This window comes from Scleropages formosus, chromosome 4, assembly GCF_900964775.1.
Source record: "Scleropages formosus chromosome 4, fSclFor1.1, whole genome shotgun sequence".
Taxonomy (NCBI): domain Eukaryota; kingdom Metazoa; phylum Chordata; class Actinopteri; order Osteoglossiformes; family Osteoglossidae; genus Scleropages; species Scleropages formosus.
Window position 1 is genome coordinate 15,312,513 of NC_041809.1, and position 18,046 is coordinate 15,330,558.

The following is an 18,046-nucleotide window of genomic DNA, read 5'->3' on the forward strand; positions in this document are numbered from 1 at the left end:
CAGTTATGGGTGTGAACAAGCTGCATACATGTAAATGGCAGTTGTTGCTCGGATTTATGTTTTTGCATCCTTTTTTTGGTTTATGTGCAACTGTTAAAGTTAGACTGTCTTAAACGTAATTTTTTTTTTTTTTTTTTTTTTTCGGAATAAGGACTGGTTTTCCTTTCGATCGTACAGATGTAGGTCAAGAAGGTACCTTGCAAAGCGTAGTGGACCTGCATAGCTCATCTGCAAACCAATATTTGGCCCAAGGGGTAGAGCATCTTCAGTACTGGTCATGGACCATGATGGCAAGAAACACAACCGTTAACTGGGTGTCGTGCTTATGCTTTTCAATTCTGCTGCCAGTGTAAAGGGTTAATTTAGTTTGAGCATTCATATCCAGCACTATCCTTTGTGGAAAAACTGGTGCCACAGAAAACAGATGGGGCTAAATATAGAGGCATCCAGGATGTTAACCAGTCAAAGTTCTCTAATTAAATATTTCTTTAATTTAAAATTACTTCAGCTAACGTCTGTTGATAGTGATGGTGTGTCAAGAAGAAGAACATTTCCTGGAGGACAAATTTGTGCCAGCATGAAAGGGGTTAAAAGTCTGTGAATTCTTGAGTGCCAACTCCCAGGATCAGGTCTCCTGTAACCCGAATAAGAACCATCTGCTTTGGGCGTGTGCCTCACTCCTCTGTCCTACTCCAGTGAACCCTTGCTGGGTTGTGGTTTGCCCAGACTCATCACATGACTTCTCTGAAAACTCCCCCTCCTTTCCCTCCCCCCCACCTCCTCTTTATTTCCAGTAAACTGTTTGAAAAGAGTGACTCAGAGTAAAACCAGCTTCCCTTTAACCACAGCTTGTTAAAGAATTTGTCAACGTGGACTCTTGAGGCTTCTCTTCCACCCCCCTGCCCCCCATAGTAGATTTGAATCTTCATAGACAAGTTACAGCTTTGATTGCATCAGAAGACTAATCAGTACACCTTCCTGTTGCGAGAGAAGAGTGCAGTGGCCTACAAGGGGTTAACATGATGAACTTTGTCATCAACCTCTGCCAATCCAAAAAAAAAAAAGTCTCTGTGAAAGCGTTTCATTCAGAAAACACTGCGAGGGCGTTGGCCTCGTGATATATGTACACATTTTTCCTTAATGATCAGTTTAACTCCCGGTTCCAACTGTCCAGTTGCCTCCTGGTCCACATGTACCTTCCAGTTCCATTGGCAGCCTAAGAGTTTTCTGACAGGAAAGGGCAAAGTGAACCATCAGAAAAGTAATTTTATGTGTGTTTATTTTGTTCTACAGTTTTTATCTGTCCTGCAGATCTGCTAATACTAATTTCATATTCCAGCAACATTCTTTCTGAATATAGAATAAGCAGACACTTGTTTTAGAAACACTGCTTTAAGATGATTTCTCTTACAGTTGAGCATGTTTTATTTATATCTAAAAATAAATGTAATATACACACCCCAACATAGTTCTATTTGCATCACTGTTGTTTTCATGGCAAAGTCGGTATTTAAACTACTGAATTTTCTGTCTATACAGTAATTACAGAACGTCTGGTTATAAAAACGTTAGTCCCACATATGTGTTGCTACCTTGACATGTTGGATCAAACTTAAAATTATACATTTCCCCTAGCAGCATGATTGGAGCTGGAAAGTTGCAAAGAGGAATGTAACAAAGACATGGCCTTCATAAACATTTGTTCTCCAGTTTTTTTTTATTTATTTATTTAAAATACAGTAAACCTTGTATGGGAAAAACTGAGGTAAATTTACAAGCACCTTTTTAAAACCGTGATCATGATTCTGTGGTTTTAGTGATGAGCTTTCTTACCTGCTAAATCCAGTTGCTCTTAAGCCCTCTCCTTAGGGGATCTGACATTCTGGGGAGTTGGTAAATTTCCACAAGCACAAACAAATAAAAGAGAGGTTTTTATCAGTTGTACCTCAGTTCATGAAATGAGGCATTTGCAAGTGTTGATGGTCAATCACTAGGTGTACTGTATGATCCTCTAAATGTCCTTTTCAAAACCATCTGTATGTTGTGGCAAATACTGCCCTATGACCCTTGCATTCCTTGTCTTACATTTATCATGGCACCTGCCTTGAGTGAATTGGTGATTGTTGTTTAGAAAGAAAGAAGGTATGTCTTTGTTATCTCCCCGTGGGTTTTCCCCCCTCTCCAGTGAAATCAGTGATTTGTTGCTCACCCCCACCCATTTTTTTTTTTTTTTTTTTTTTTTTTTCTCCCCCCCTCCCCAAGTCTTCCCCTGATACCCCCACCCCCTGGCAGCTTTCACTGCTGAAAACCGCACATATTCCATATTTCAACCCACACACTGGCATCACTCTCTTTGTGCCCAGATCAAAAATAATTCACATGTCCAAGTTACAGCTGAAGCTCAGAAGATGATTGGTTCTCATCAGATGGCAGAAATTTGAATCTGAACCAGTGAGGGAGGACTTTCAGTTGCACCACTGCTTCACGGCCCATAATTTCTTCTCGGCTTAATGTGGCTTGTTTGCAAAAATACCATCTTTACAAGAGCTCTTCATGTCCATATTAGGTTTGAACATGCTATGAAACCAGCACATTGCTACTATTGCCTACTGTGTCTTTGAAGTTTTAAAAAAGTATGATATTTGGGGGAAAAATCCTTGTTTAATTTTCATCGGTAAGAGGGGAGACCTAATTAGACTGCAAGATATTCTGCTCAGTGCTACATTAAATATTCCTGTTTGTTTAACTCTGAAAATGTTTTGTCCTTTTAATGATTTAAAGTAATGAATCGTCATCTTTGAAGGTTACTTTTCTCCTGGATGATCTTAAATATTAATTACGCTTTTTATTATACTTAGAAAATGCTTTAAAATTGAGGTCTAGTCTGAAATATTATTGCAGTATCATTTAACAGTGACAAACATTTACTGTTAATCTTCCCTTTGCTTACTGCAGTTTGGCACAAATTATTTCAAGATTTAATTAAATAAATCTAATTAAAAGATTTCATTTTGTAAATGGTATTGTATAAAAAATTGGACAATGAGCACAATATGTTATAGAAAATTACCTTCAACTAAATTCATTATCCAGAAGTACAATGGATTTTATGTAAAAAAAAAAAAAAAAATGTTTTCATCTGTTATTGCTTTGAGAAATTGTTGAAATGGTGTGTTTTTGAAGTTAGTGATACATACTGAAGTTTAGTTTTTTATAGAATATAAACATATTAAGAGATTCTTAGTTTTTAGCATTATAAATCTTATTGGTTTATACAATTTATTTTCCAGTGCAGTCAGTGCTCAGCAGTTGTCTTAAAGTTTATAACATCCACTAAGCAAAATTTAAGAATAATAATAAAAACAGTAGGAACTGTAATTGAACTCATTAATTCTATCACTCCTTATTGTTTAATATAGCCAAACTGTTATAGTGATATTTTAATACCGAGTTGCCTCTGTCTACTTCATAAGCAGTTTCAGTAAACTCAGATCCTAGATTTTTCTATTTTTCTAATTCTACAGTTTAATAATTAATTGAATGTTAAACATTTAATGGACATAGCAAACTTACCTAAGGATTAATCTTCTTTTCAATATTTTCTATACTTAAATTAGGTGATTTTTTTTTTTTTTTATCTGTTCATATACTCTCTCCCCCCCCCCCCAATTCATATGGCAATTTCTTTCTGGAATTTGAGTCCCGACTTTATTGAACTAGTCATTCCTGGTGCTTCCTCGAGCAATATTTTGCAATGTCATTAGAAAACATCTTAACCCTCCTCTTCCCAGCAAAGGTAGATTATGAATGGCACAGAATTTTCCCTAAAAAAACTTCTATGTAGGGCTGATGGAGACAAAAGGAAAAGTTGAAGAATCACAAAGGTTTCTGACTCACTGGAAAGATGAGGAAATCTGATCTTGTCCAGTTTTCTTCACACCCAAAACTAGAGGATTTCAAAACTGTCTCAAAGGGGTAAGTCTCAGAAAGGGTCCATCTATTTCTGAGAGAAAAAGATCAGTTTGTGTGTTAATAACGGCTCTCAGTTGACTCGCACTGTAGTAATTTTTCAGTCATTCTGGCTGAATGGGAGAAGTCACATGAACAGGTTGTTTTGTAAAGAATTTAGTCGTAATTTGGGGTAAAGAATTTTTGTATGCACAAGAATAATGTTCAGAGTTGTGTTCAAAATTTAGCACTTTATATTAAGCATTTGAATTGTCACCTGAGGTTGTTCAAACTTGCTTCCATGACTGAGGTGTGTCTCACAGCAAAGCAGCTGTTTTCCTCATGAAAGAACTGCCTCATATTTACCATTTAAGGTCATTTTATATGGCTGTGTCTTTCATATGTTTCAAGGTTACAATGGGAGGAAAGGGTTAATCAAATAACCAATTGAAAGGTTTTTAATATCACAAAAAATGTCTAGAAAATTCACTAACATGACTTCATCACAATTTCTCAAACTAAACATAAAATCAAATACATTTTTAAAATATTTTAATTTTTATTCTGCTTTCATCATCTTTATTTTATATTGGACTTTTTTTTTTTTTTTTTTTTTTTTTTTTAATGTAGACCGATTTTAATGTTTTTGTTTTACTGTGTTTTCTGTAACACACGTAGTTCTCTGTAATGGACCTGCACGTAATTTCATAATTTTTTATAGTATTTCTATATTAATTCACCTATTTGCATTTAAAACAAATATATATACCCGTCATACGACAAATTTGAAATGGGTTTTAAAATGTAAAAGAAAGGGAACATATATTGTTTTCACTATAACAATGTTTTTAGTTTTTAAAGTGCTGTAAACTTCAAATTAAAGCGTACATTTTAGTTATGCAGTCTAAGCATTCTCAGACTCTGGGGGGAAATATAGTCAAAAGCATTCTCTAAATATCAAACATGAACTGTATTGTTTTAAAGGTTTTCTTTCTTGAGTCTGTCAGTTTTCTGCTATAAATGTTTAAAGTTATTTTAAATATTGTTGTGAGCTCATGGATTTTAATCTTAATTACTTATTAAATGTGTTAACCTTAACAAATCAAGCATTTTTCTTCTTGGTTTCCCATGATAAATGAATTTATTCCCGATGAATAAAATGAAGGAAGATTATTATTTTTTATTTTTTTTTTTTTTTATTTTTTTTTTTGATAGCATCAGTAGTGTTCAAATGTTGTTTTTGAGGTTATTTTTGTAGGAAGTAAATTATTTAAATGGGTCATTTTTTGTCTTTAACATATTCTGTAAATCAGTTACAGAAATGCCGTTATTGCTTTTTGCACAATGCTTTAAGAAGTTTCCTCCTTGTCAAAACATTAACATCTTATAACAAGTTAATACTTCAAAATGTGACATCTGAATTTTCAATCTTTTGATAGTTTTGTATACAGTAGAATTGTTTAACACTTAAATGTTAAATGACTGTGTTGTATGTTTTATAAAATGAAGCATTCATTCTGAAGAAGCTGCATTACTTATTTTTCTTGAGTTGAAAATAATTGAATATTGCCTTGCAGGCAATATTATGTGAAATATGTACAAACATAAATGTCATTTTAAATATTCATAATTAAAATATTGATGTTTTTTCTGTCTTCAGGACTTTGCCACCAAAGCGAAACTTGCCGTCCAAAAAATGGTGCAGAAAGTTGGATTTTTTGGAATTCTAGCTTGTGCTTCTGTAAGTTCTCTCTTTTAATTAAAACTTAAAAACTGTCAATCAGTCTTTGTATATTAGGCTTCATTATAATAAGAAGTATTTAAATGTGGTACAGGAATATTTAGAATGTATGTTCTGAGAAGAAAGTTATGGTATGGAATATTAAATAATCTATTGTGGTAAAAATTGATAAATGGAATGCTGTTTTTTTTCTAATTATAGGCTTTTCAATAAATCTGATGCTAATTGGAAACCATAGTAGATCTTAAAATGTAAACACTGAATAGTATTTTGCTGGATTTTACTTTAAGGAGTATCATAAATGTTAACTTTTCGATTTTTAAGATATCAGTATTCTTTGTTTTGTCTGAGTGTTGCTTTGTAGTTGTAGTGTTGTAAAGTAAGTTATTTAAAAAAATGAAATGTACAATGAATTTTTTAATTTCAGCCTGTTACCTTTCAGCAGTATTTTTCATTTTTTTAAGTTTTTGTTTTTTATTTTCCCTGCAGATTCCAAACCCTCTGTTTGACTTGGCTGGAATAACCTGTGGACATTTTCTTGTGCCTTTTTGGACTTTCTTTGGTGCAACTCTTATTGGAAAAGCAGTTATCAAAATGCACATCCAGGTAAGGCAATTATTTCGGAACATAGGATTTTTTTCTCTTCGGAATGTCTTTTTGAATAAATATGTGATATTGATGCCTGTTCCACATGGATTGAAAATAACATTTTTATGCATTTTTGTAAGTGAACAGTTTATCCAAGTTAGAAATTTAACATTCTAAAAATAGGATAATTCAGGGCATGAAAACATATTGACATAAGTCATCATTACAGAAAATCCTTCCCAGAGGAGCCATTTTGTGTTGTTCACGTGCACCTCTGGTCATCCATTTTGTGAACTTTGCTGCAGTCCTGCGGCTGGCGTAGAGCTAGCAAGTTCTGAGGAAATGTCCTGATAGTTACTCTCAGCATTAGGTGACTAATTCCAGGATGAAAATAAATATTGCATACTTTTGAAAGTGGAGAAACTGGAATATTGTTGAATTTACACAGAGGAAACATACTTGCCTGTCTTTGCATTATAACATAAATACAAAGTGGCACAGTGGCACAGCGAGTAGCGCTGCTGTCTCAGCGCCTGGGTGGTGTGAGAGAACGTGGGTTCGATCACTCCCCGCTCAGTCTGTGTGGAGTTTGCATGTTCTCCCCCTGTCTGCGTGGGTTTCCTCCGGGTTCTCCGGTTTCCTCCCACAGTCCAGAGACATGCTGTTCAGGTTCCCCCGTAGTGTGTGAGTGTCACGGAGTGAGTGTGTTTCACTGATGCATGGATGAGTAACCCCTTGTAAGTAGTGTATCTAGTAGTGCAAGTCACCTTGGTGAATAAGGTGTGTGGGCTAGTAACACTACATAGTATCCGTTGTAAGTTGCTTTGGACAAAAGCGTCTGCTAAGTGAATAAATGCAAATTCCATCAACCCTCACTGTCTGCTTTAGAAACCTAGCAGTTATAAGAAATCTTTTGATTAAAGGATAAAATGTTAAAATGTGAGCAACTGAGTTTGTTTTGCACCTCAGGAAATGATTCCTTTCCTTTCAGATGTAAGTCTCTAACATTGAACATTGAATTGTTACGAAACATCTGTTCATCCATCCATTTCCTTTCTGTTATCCAGGATTCATGTTTTAAGAAAACAATGAAAACTTGTATCTGTACAGTTTGCCCTGTTTACCATTCATGTGGGTGACTAACACTTGTTGGTTTTTAATGTTAATTTGAGTTTTAACCCACAGTCAGGAAAAAAAACTGAAGTGCCTTACTGTTACATTGTGCGAAATGGAGCAGGTGGGAAAATTATTATTTTATTTTTTGTAGAGCGCTCCTCTCACGCAGTGACAAAGAGCGCTTTAACACAGGCATACAGCAAGAAAAATTGTTACAAACAAAGAAGACAGTCAACTAATGGCTACCATAATGAAGAACTTATTATAGAGCTATAAGTATACCTACTGACCACCAGGGAAAATCCAGGCAGTAAGTTAGCTGAGGGGTTCTCAGGAGCTAGGAAGCCCGAAAATGGCCTTCACTCTGCTGTATTGTTCTGCCAGTTCAAGCGTGGGTTCGAGGTGTGCCCCAGACCGAGTGGATGACACACAGTGACTATAATGATATGGAATTCTGTTAGCCTTTTCTTAGTACATAGGCTGTTTCTTAATCCCTCCAGAACACAGGAAACAGACATTTACCTGCTGCATATCCCCATAAGGAAATGTATATGCTTCCTTATACATTGAAAACATTGCTCTACCTTACCCCCAGCGATGTTTAGGTGTGTGTCTTTTTTTTTTTGAATTTTTATTAACAGCACCTGGAATCTACATGTCTCTGAATGTTTTCATTTATCTCTTTTCTTTTAATTCTTTCTCCACCCTCTTAATTGATTTATGATCAGGGTGGGTGCAGGTTTGCCCTATATAAAAATAGGGTTATTGATTATAATGTGTCTGTGGTTCACATTATTTCCTCCCCTTTGAAATGCCTCAAATACAATTATTTAATTTTACACAATACAGTGGATTAAGAATTAATGACAAAAGTTATTGTAACTTGAATGAATTTAAAGGAGAAGGTGAAAGAGCTTCTTTGATAAGGTTTAACAATGCCCTTGAGTATTTTCACACTTCTCCAGACAGTACTCGTTCAGAGCTGTGTTTGGTGACCAGTACAGGTGTGAACAGAAAGATGATACCCACTGTGAAAGGACACACCAGTTCCATTGATGTTGGATAGGTGCATGTAGCAAATGGCACACTTCTTACCAGCGCTCACTGTCTTATCCAGCTAAAACAATATTTTAATTCATAGGTGAAGCATACTTAAATTGGCTCAATGTTAAAATATAAAATACAGCAGGTTAGAGGCATAATTAATTTTCTTCTGCAATTCTCAAGGTGTAGCTTGAATTTAGAAGAGTGCTATGTAAACTAAACATCTATGTTGTGATGAAATAACTTTTTACAGCTTGGTCTATTTTAAAGGTGTAACCATTGTGTATGTGTTACATTGCTTAACCAGACAGGGAGCTTTAGGCATTAAGGTTCAGTTATGTTCCCTGGGAGTAAGAACAAGTTTTACCAAAGAAATCAAAAAAGTTCAATTCTTCTAGAAAATTTTCACCAGTCTTTCACTCATTGTACTTCAGTCATTGTGCTCTCGAACATACAGGTTCCTTCCCCTTCAACTTTCATCTGGCTCACTACCATTGTCATCAGTGTTTCACCATATACAAACAGTTTTGTTACTCTCAGTTGTTATCAGTTTCAAACCTGTTCTAAAATTAATTGAAAGATTTCTTTCATCCAAATGTGAACAAAATAGCAATTCAGTCTGCCTGTTATGTTCTCACAGATATGTTTGGGTCATTATTAATGTGTTAAACCTGTTCAGTTTTATACATTTAACCTCAGTTCTGTTGCATTAATTCCCCCCCCCCCACCCCCCGTTTTGGGAAACTTTCAACATGTCCTGTTGGAGCATACTGCCGTATACCACCTCTAAAGTCAAGCCTTTATGCATAGTCCTGAAATTGCAAAGGGCACATGTTTGCTTGTCAAAGCAGCTTCCTGTGATTAACACACTGGTTAAAATGTACTTTTAATATTTTTTCTGAATGGTACCTCTACTCTATTCATCTGTGCTTTCAGTTAAAGATGACATGATTTTCATCCTTGCACCTTCTCAGAGTGATCATTTATTCCTCTCCTTCAGTTTGGCATAAGCCTTTAAAGCTAGCTCCCGAAACCTTCAAAGCCCCAACAATAACACTGACAGTAGATCAGAGTTGTTCCCATGGAAAACACCTAATTATTCCTTGTTTATGGATTTAAATGATGGGAAGAAATATCTTCATTCTTCTCATTTCAGAAATGAAGGGGGTTTAGCATAATGAAGGATTAACAAGTTGTTAGTTTTTAAAAAAATCCTAATGGTCAGTGCTTTGTGCGGTCTGGTACTGTGAGTAATCAAAATTATGTTAAGTAGACTCAACAAGTATATCTTTGAAAATGGTTTACTTTTCTGGGCAACTGTGAGACGTTTGCGTGACTCCACCAGCCAGTGATTTCATCATCTTTTTTTCCCTCCATAACCTCCTCACCTTTTTAAACAGTTACTGCTCCCTCCAGTTCTTTCATGACTTATGGAGGTGGTAGACATGCGTCACAGACCTCAAACCACTTTCAACCTCTCCTCAATGACCAGCATCTGCTGTGTTAATTTCCTGTTCTAGTTGTAGCCACTAAGTGTGAATCCAAACTGGGATTGACAGTCATGCCTTGAGATGCCTTGTCTTGTCATTAACCCACTCTATGTAATTGAGCCTTGATATTTTCTCAATTCTTTTCTGTTCTCCCCCCCCAACAGAAACTGTTTGTTATCATAACGTTCAGCAAGCACATAGTGGAACAGATGGTCTCCCTGATCGGGTGAGTAATTTAACCAATGACTTTAAAATGTGGAAAGGAGAGTGGGTGGGTGGTTCAGAGCTTGAGATGAACTGACAGAGGAAGCGTGAATGAGAGGTTCAGACTCTCCCTTTTTTGGTGTTGCCTGAGCAGTGTGCATGAAACCGTTGACATCCAAGGCTGAGGGTTGGGCTCATGATTTTTTTTTGATTGTGGTGGACTTGTGAATTAATTTAAAGTGGAAGACATCTTTGGGATATTGCAATCATTTTTTTCATGCACTGCAATTCCAGCTGGTTTTCAAATATGGTTCTTTGATTGCAAGGGTAGAATAACTTACTGTTCTGATAATGCTGGTCTGAAATCCTATGGTATGTTCATTTTGTTTTGATCTCTGTATTAATTTGGTCTTTCGCATGCCACCAACTTGCATTCGGCACATACCACATCAGGAATTCTTGTCATTTATGTCAATGTGTTTTTTATCTTGCAGTGAATGAATTGGTGTACTGAAAGCAGAGGCAGAATTAGTTAAATGTGGTACTCAGTTGAAGCAATCAAGCCCTTTGTTTTGAAAAACAGTGCTTCTCCACAAAAATGAGTTCCACATTCCAGTTTGAGCTTCTGAAATGGCACAGGTGGGCCTTGCAAGCTGCAGTGTCACTGGTTTCTGAGAAATCCTTTTTTTTTTTTTTTTATTTGATCTCCACAAAAAGATGCAGCAAATGAGATCACCAAGGACTGTAATGAATTTAATTAAGAGTTCAGGTACAGTGAAAATTTGCACACCCTGTGTTGGCCACCTCCATTGTAAAAATATTGAGTCCTTTTTGGGTGTGAGTTCTCAGGAGAAGGAACTGAGGAGCTTAGTCATACAAGGGGGCTGTGTAATAGTCCCAGAAGGCAGGGTCCAGTGATACCAGACAGCTGGCGTGCCGTTTTCTCCAAACCTACGAGAAACCTGTCCAATAAAGGCCCCTGGACGGCATCGTCAGTCTGTGGTTTTGCTTGTCTGGGGGTCACCATTCTTGTCCCCTCTACCTCTTGCATCCTGAGACAATGTCAGAGCTCTTGCACCTGGCTCCGGGAGTGTCCCAAATCAGTCACTTGTGTACGCTTGGAGGCATGCTACTATTCTGCAATCTCAGGCGGGGATTGCATCAGCCCAGCCTCCACGTGATATTCCTGAATTACACACTTATACTATAATCTGTTTTCCCTCTCAAATGTTACACTACTAAAGTCTTGTTGTGACAGAATGCTAAGTCAAAAATGACTTACCTGATTGTGAATGGTACATGATAAGAGAAATACAACATTTATAAAATGAATGTGTATAATGTGCACTTGTGCGGTCATAGTTTTGATCTTTATTTTAAACAGTTGAGCATTGTAAAATTTAGTCATAGTGCAGGTCTTTTGGTGGTTAAAAAAAAAAAATCATTGATAAGCTGATAAAAGCATCGAACCATTCAGAGAGACTTGTATTCTAGATGACTGACAAGTTTCTGTATTTGTCAGAAAGGGTTTTTTTTTCTCTTGCCAGTTTCCCCTTTCAGCTAGATAACTGTTAACTTCTGGAATGTGACCCCTCTACTGGGTTTTACATCTTTTCGGATCACCTCATTAATGTGCAGATGAAGCTCTGACCTACATTGACCAAAAAGTCACTGATTTTTCTACTTGCCCCGTGATAACCCTTCATTTGCCAAATCTATCAAGTGTCACATAGCAGTATACCCCACCTCCCCGCCACAGGACTCATGTATGTACTTTTGTTTTTAAACAGCTTTTTTTCATGGGATGTTTTTTATGACATTATTTTGTGTCTAATGATGTAGTTTAGCCAGGTTTTTACAACAAACTTTTGTTCCTAGGAAGCATTGTCCTTGCATCAACTGCATTGAGCTGTGACTGTTGTGGAGCATGCAGTTCTCCACTCTCAGTATAAGCCGTTAGGCTTGGTCACCTTCTCCTGCATCTCACCAGTGCATCTCTGAGGTCAGAGCTGCAGGTCTCTGTTATCCCTAACACTGAGTTGGCCTCCTTACTCTCCTATACTCATTTGATTGTAGAAATTTGAAATCATAGTGCAAACCTGAATGTTTGCCAAGGCAGGTTGTCCCATTATTTCATGAAAAAGCAACATAAAAGCTAACCTGCAGTGTATTAAATTGAGGTGTTTACAAGTGTATACACAAATAACATTGCGTTTAGGGATCAAAATGCTGTCAGTAACCACACGTGCCTGCTAACTGATACTGGGGGACATGCCTTCTCCTGTGAGGTCTTATGTCCTGGTAATGTTTTTAAATAACCTTTAGAGAAATGGCATCTATGAATTTGAATATTTTGTTAAAATCATACAGGGCACATTAAGAACATGTTGCAAAATGAATTTAAAAAACCTAAAATATTTTTTAAATATTTTTGTCCCTGTCATATGATGCAGAAGCTTAAAATATAAATACAATATTTCTGTGTATATTTATTTTACAATCAATTTCACTATATTCCCCCCCACCAAAAATACAGAAAACTGTTAAGACTTACCTCCTTAATTTGAAATTGTCTATACATTACAATGTATTGTTGCAAAGGGAAACTGTGTCTGTACGATTATGCATTTCAAATGGTTTTTTCCATCTTGGACAAAGTTTAAGATGTGCTGTTCTGTTAAGAATATTGTAGTTTATTGTCAAAAATAATATTTTTAATGACTGTGATGAGAGATTGTTGTTTCTACCCTTCGTACTATTTTACAGGCTTCTGGACCATGTATGATTATGAGTGCAGTCCCCAAAGTGAGCATCAGTAAACATGGTTCAAAAATGGGACACTTATTCAAGCATACCATCCTTGACCACATACAGTGCTAACTGGGCAATAGCTATAAGCACCAGCTAAATATTAAATTCTCAGATGTTTGCACTTTCTGTTGATACTTCATCTTTTCCAAAATCTAATTTATGGAATCTAATGAAAGACAGAATACACGTATTTTTGTATAATGTGCAGCATTATTACTTCTCTATAGTCATTATACATTGTACACTAATGTAAAAGAAATGTAATGTAATTTGGACCAAGCCAGCTTCCAACAATGACCTGTCTTTATAAGTGGAATTTTTGCCTATATCAGGCTGATAACACTGCATAGTCTTCATTGGAAGTTGCTTTGGAGAAAAGCGTGTGCTACATAAATAAATGTAAATCATATTTAATATATTATTAAATGTGTATGGGCCACATGTATAAGAATTTTGGAGATTTTTAGATTTCAGTGTTCCTTGAACTTACATTTTCCTCTCCCCTTTTGTCAAGTTCTCAGATCTGCTGGAGGTGTCTTTGTCTGTCTTGAGCAGTTTAAGGGCTCTTTCAGTCAGTAAAACACATGGAAAGTGTCGAAAAGCCTGTCTGCTACTTTTCTTTTTCACTACTCAGACTCAAACTTTTGAAAGTGAACGTGCGAAGAGGCATAGATAACAACACTAAAAATAGTTTATATTGAAAGTTTAAACTGATATAGTAATATCCTGATGGAGAAATGTAGACTCACTTCTTACATTTAATTTGGCATGACAATGGACAATGCAAATGTTTCTTTTTTGCCTTCCAACTTAAATTTTATAGCTATGCAGGATCTGTGATTTAAATGGTGCTCTATTTAATTTTCCGTTAAAATGTCATAATGAAAACTATGTTTTTTTTATTTTCCCTCTTTTTTGCTGATATAATGTAGATGATTTTCAGTATTTTGAATTTCTTGCTCAAATCAATAGGATTGTTTTAACAAATGATTATTAAAATGCTGAATAGATTCCATTTTGTCTAGTTTTTGGCGAAGTCTAACTATAAAAAATTTAATTTTGAAAGAACCAACTAACCATTCTTTTCTATTTAGTGCATTGCCTGATATTTTTTTTGAATGAAAGATAAAGGTTTCACAAGAAGTATCCAGAAGAGTGTAGAGTTGTCAGGTTTTACCCATTTACAAAGGTAATATTTGCTGAAAAAGCACAGTCTGAGAACTTTGAATAAAGCAGCCACGCTCAAATTCAATCAAATTCCATAAATGTACCTCATGCATCTGGGAGTAAAAAGTTTCCAAGTCAATGTTTTATTAAATATATTTGGGTCCCATGACAAAAATATTTTTATTGCCCTTATTTTCATGTTTTCTTAATCCAAATTTTGGTATTACTTTCAAGTATATTAATCTTCTTTTCATTAATTTTTCTTAAGACAAAAAAGTCAGGTATGGTTAACTTTTTTTCTTGACATTAGGTGGGCAAGTGATTTGACCTGAAGGATTTTTTTTTTTTTTTTTTTTTGGTCAAATGCTTTGACACAGTTGTCAAGATTAACTTGACACATCTAGTTTTTTAGGACTATGATGATGATGATGAATACTGTAGGGACCATGTTTAAAAAAAGGTTTTTTTTTTTTTTTTTTTTTTTTTTTTTTTTTTTTTTTTAAAACTGAATAATTATTAGTTCATTTAAAATTAAAGATTTACATTTATTTGTTTAATCTTGTCTCTCCAAAGTGACACGAAAAAGGATGTTGAATAAATGTAAAGAATCATTAAGCCTTGAAGATTTATTCATTAAATGTATTTTGAATCGTGTTCATTTTAGGATGTGGTCCTTTTGGCCAAAGATGAATTGGCTTGAACAATACATTTTACTCATTGCTGAAAAATATTTCTAAAATTCTTTCTATACAAAAAGACATACATGTAAGCCATTCTTCTATTCCCATAGTCTCATTTCACCAGATCTTTGTTTTTCGTATTTAATTAAGACTATTTCTCAGGTATATCTGTTTCATATTTTTCCCATAAAGGTAGGAAAAAAGTAATTTGATTTGTTCCATAATTTCAGGACAGAGGTTGTGCCTTAGTAATTAAACTTTCATCTATTGCATTGTCATAATAATAAAACTGGTACCAATCTAATTTGTGCTGGGGAAAAAACCTGGAAATTTATTTTTTAAGAAAATAGGCCTGCTAGTCATTTGAGCTAACGTGCGCTTCATTGTCATGAATCAGGGCTATAGAGCTCAGTAGGTGAGAAAGCAAAGGCTGAGTAGTACAGTATTATAGTGCATAATCAACAGTGTTGTACCTGTAAATATATTGTTCCTCCCCTTCAGAAAATTTAAAGGCCACTCCTACAGTCTGCAGATCTGCAATTTTCAGTGTTTTTTTTTTTTTTTGTAGTTTACACATCAAGGCATTTCTGCCCCCCCGATCCGATCTGCCCACCACATTGTGAAGATGTGCCCCTTTCAGACTGTCAGTTATAACATCTGGAGTCTAACAAAAAACAAAATTCAGGAACCTCTCTCAAGTGAAAATCTGACCTTTTCATATACTCTGACGCAACTGAGACTTTAAGAGGTGAAATCCCCTTCAAAAATATGCATCACATTTTCATTTACTGAAAGCATTTAAAGTTAATATTTAAGCATTTACATTCTTCTAGGGAAGATTATGATGTTAGTTGTGCCAGGCTTTTATGAATTGCCTTCTGTTTTTATTTATCTGCTTTTATTGGACTTTGCAGTTTTTAACCTTTAGTTGGTAAACTCTCTATATGACACACACTAGACACTTTAAGAATCAACATTGCCACAGGTAGAACATGATAGTACAGTGTAGATAGTGGCATACACTAAATTGTTCTTACTAGATGAAATTATGAAGGCTGGTTCTAAGAGTGACTTAATGATTTTAAGCTGATATGGCTCTGTGTGCTGAGTTTTCAAATATAAATCTGAGCAGGCCCACCTGTCCCTTTCGGGAAGACATGTGTCCATGATTCTTCTGTGTGATTACGCATGATTTCATGCTTTACGTATTTACATGTTGTTTTTTTTTTTTTTTTTTTCCATGCTTATGGTTATATTCTCGGCAATAAAGGAGTCACACACAAATGATAGTGATGACTTAAACTCCTCATCTTTTCATCCTGTTAATTGTGAGCTGGATGGACCATAGAAATGTCTGTCTGTCTTGCCATATTCTTGCTGGTGCCTGATCTTCACACAGTCTTGGACCAGCCTAATGCTTCATCAAAGTGAAAGTCATAATTCAGTACAATGAGAGAACTAGGACCTCTTCTTTATTTTTCGCTCTCCTTTTTTTGCCTCTCTAACTATTGCAATGGGTGCTTGCACATCAATGGAAACCATGCAGATTCTTCAATTATAGCTTAGTTATCATCAATCATCTTTTGATGGCATATTGGTGTCATCCATACGTTTTATGTTAGATCCAAGTTTTCTTTTTCTTGCTTTTATGCTAGTGCTCACCTATGAAAGGGTACTAGTCTGTTAGACTGCTGGCCTTGGAGCTAGGGGATTCACCCTTTTTGTCTTTTGTGTGTGACGTGGCCTTGCTGGTTGGAGTGCCTGGTTTACCTCCCCATCTGCTTGCACCTGAGGTGAGGTGAAAAGCTGGTCTCTAAGGTGCATTCCTTTTCAAAAGCGTCATGTCTGAATCAGCTGGAATGAATGCATCATATGCATTTGCCTTTTTTTTGAAGTATAATATATGCATTCCAGGTTGGAACTCCCAAAGTCTATAACATTATGTACTTTGTCCTTGCCTGCGTTATATATAATAAAGCTGCTTTAATTATATTATTTCTAATTGCAAACCTATGAATACTGAATTTCATATAAGTATTATTTTTAATGTATTTATTAGATACCATTTATCCTTGGCAATGGTGTGGTAGCCTTGTTTTTCAGTCACTTGTTCAGCGTCATTTGTTGGCTGTTGAAATTCATGACCCTAAAGCTGCAGGTGAGCATGCCCCCTGAGAATTTAAATGGTTACAGGAATGGTGGTAAGGTATGTGGGAATGAGGGAATTCCCTTCTTTCCCATGCAAATGTGTACATTTCATTCCCAACCACTCACAAAGTTGCGGTTTGCTCCTGTTAAAAACACATTATCCAAAAAAAGGCAGCTGACCTTTTTACAGAGCTATCTTTTCATTGACATATGGCAAACCTGCATATGGAAAGGGAGCTCATTGCGAGTGCTGGAACATGCCTCTGTTTTGACTACTACAGAACCCATCCAGGCATTGGTGAGAGGAATACCAGTACTTTGTCCACTCGTTCCCCAAACCAGGAAATGTTTAATTCTAAAAATTAAAATAATTTACAGTTGAAAACACACAGTGAATGCAGGGGTACCCAAGGGAGGTCTACTCTTTATACTCCTTCACAAGAAGCTAGGCATCTGAAAATAAGTAAGATTTAGCACATTTAATGAAAGCTGCTTTAAAATAACTGCTTTTTTTTTTTTTTTTTTTTTTTAACCATTTTATTAAAATACTGTTTTCTAGATTGTCCTGCTCTTTCTTGTATGGTTTTTTAAAAAAATCATCTCTGGGTGGGGTAGGACAGGACAATGAGCATATTGGTTCTCTGAGATCCATCCACAGAAGAGAGGTTATTGAAGAGTTGTTTCAGCAGTGATTTCATCAGAATTACCCATTGCTCAGTAGGCTGGGAATTTTGGGCCTCAGTCACCTGAGGAACAGTCTCCTTGACAAAGATGGCATTGATCAGGAGTGAATGCCTTTTTGACCTACTTGTCAATATATAGTGGAATTTCTTTTTATGGATCTTTGGGCTCAGTGAAACAGGAGGAAAGACTGAACTTGACAGTTTTCATTACGTGCTATTAAACTTTATATGGTGCCTTCCAGGTTGCCTTCAGCCCCCCCCCAATACTTTCTACATTGGCCTTGTTTAGTAAGTGTCTGTTTGATTTCTGCCAAATATCTAACAATCACACACTCTGGTGTCTCCTCTGGAACGTCAGTCCAGTTGGGAATTGTTAAACACTTAGATCTGATTTGTAGAATGTGATCCTCATTAGCGGACCGTTGA

At 35.8% G+C, this 18,046-nt stretch overlaps 1 protein-coding gene across 3 annotated transcripts in view; it reads left to right on the top strand.

The window, feature by feature from the left end:
• vmp1 (vacuole membrane protein 1) overlaps positions 1 to 18,046 on the top strand; it is a 53,931-nt gene that overhangs the window by 27,557 nt on the left and 8,328 nt on the right. For all 3 annotated transcript variants that reach the window (XM_018755238.1, XM_018755237.2, XM_018755239.1), the window contains 3 exons: positions 5,609 to 5,689; positions 6,179 to 6,295; positions 10,092 to 10,153. In XM_018755238.1, coding sequence (XP_018610754.1) covers positions 5,609 to 5,689; positions 6,179 to 6,295; positions 10,092 to 10,153 — 260 coding nt within the window. The remainder of the gene's footprint in view (positions 1 to 5,608; positions 5,690 to 6,178; positions 6,296 to 10,091; positions 10,154 to 18,046) is intronic.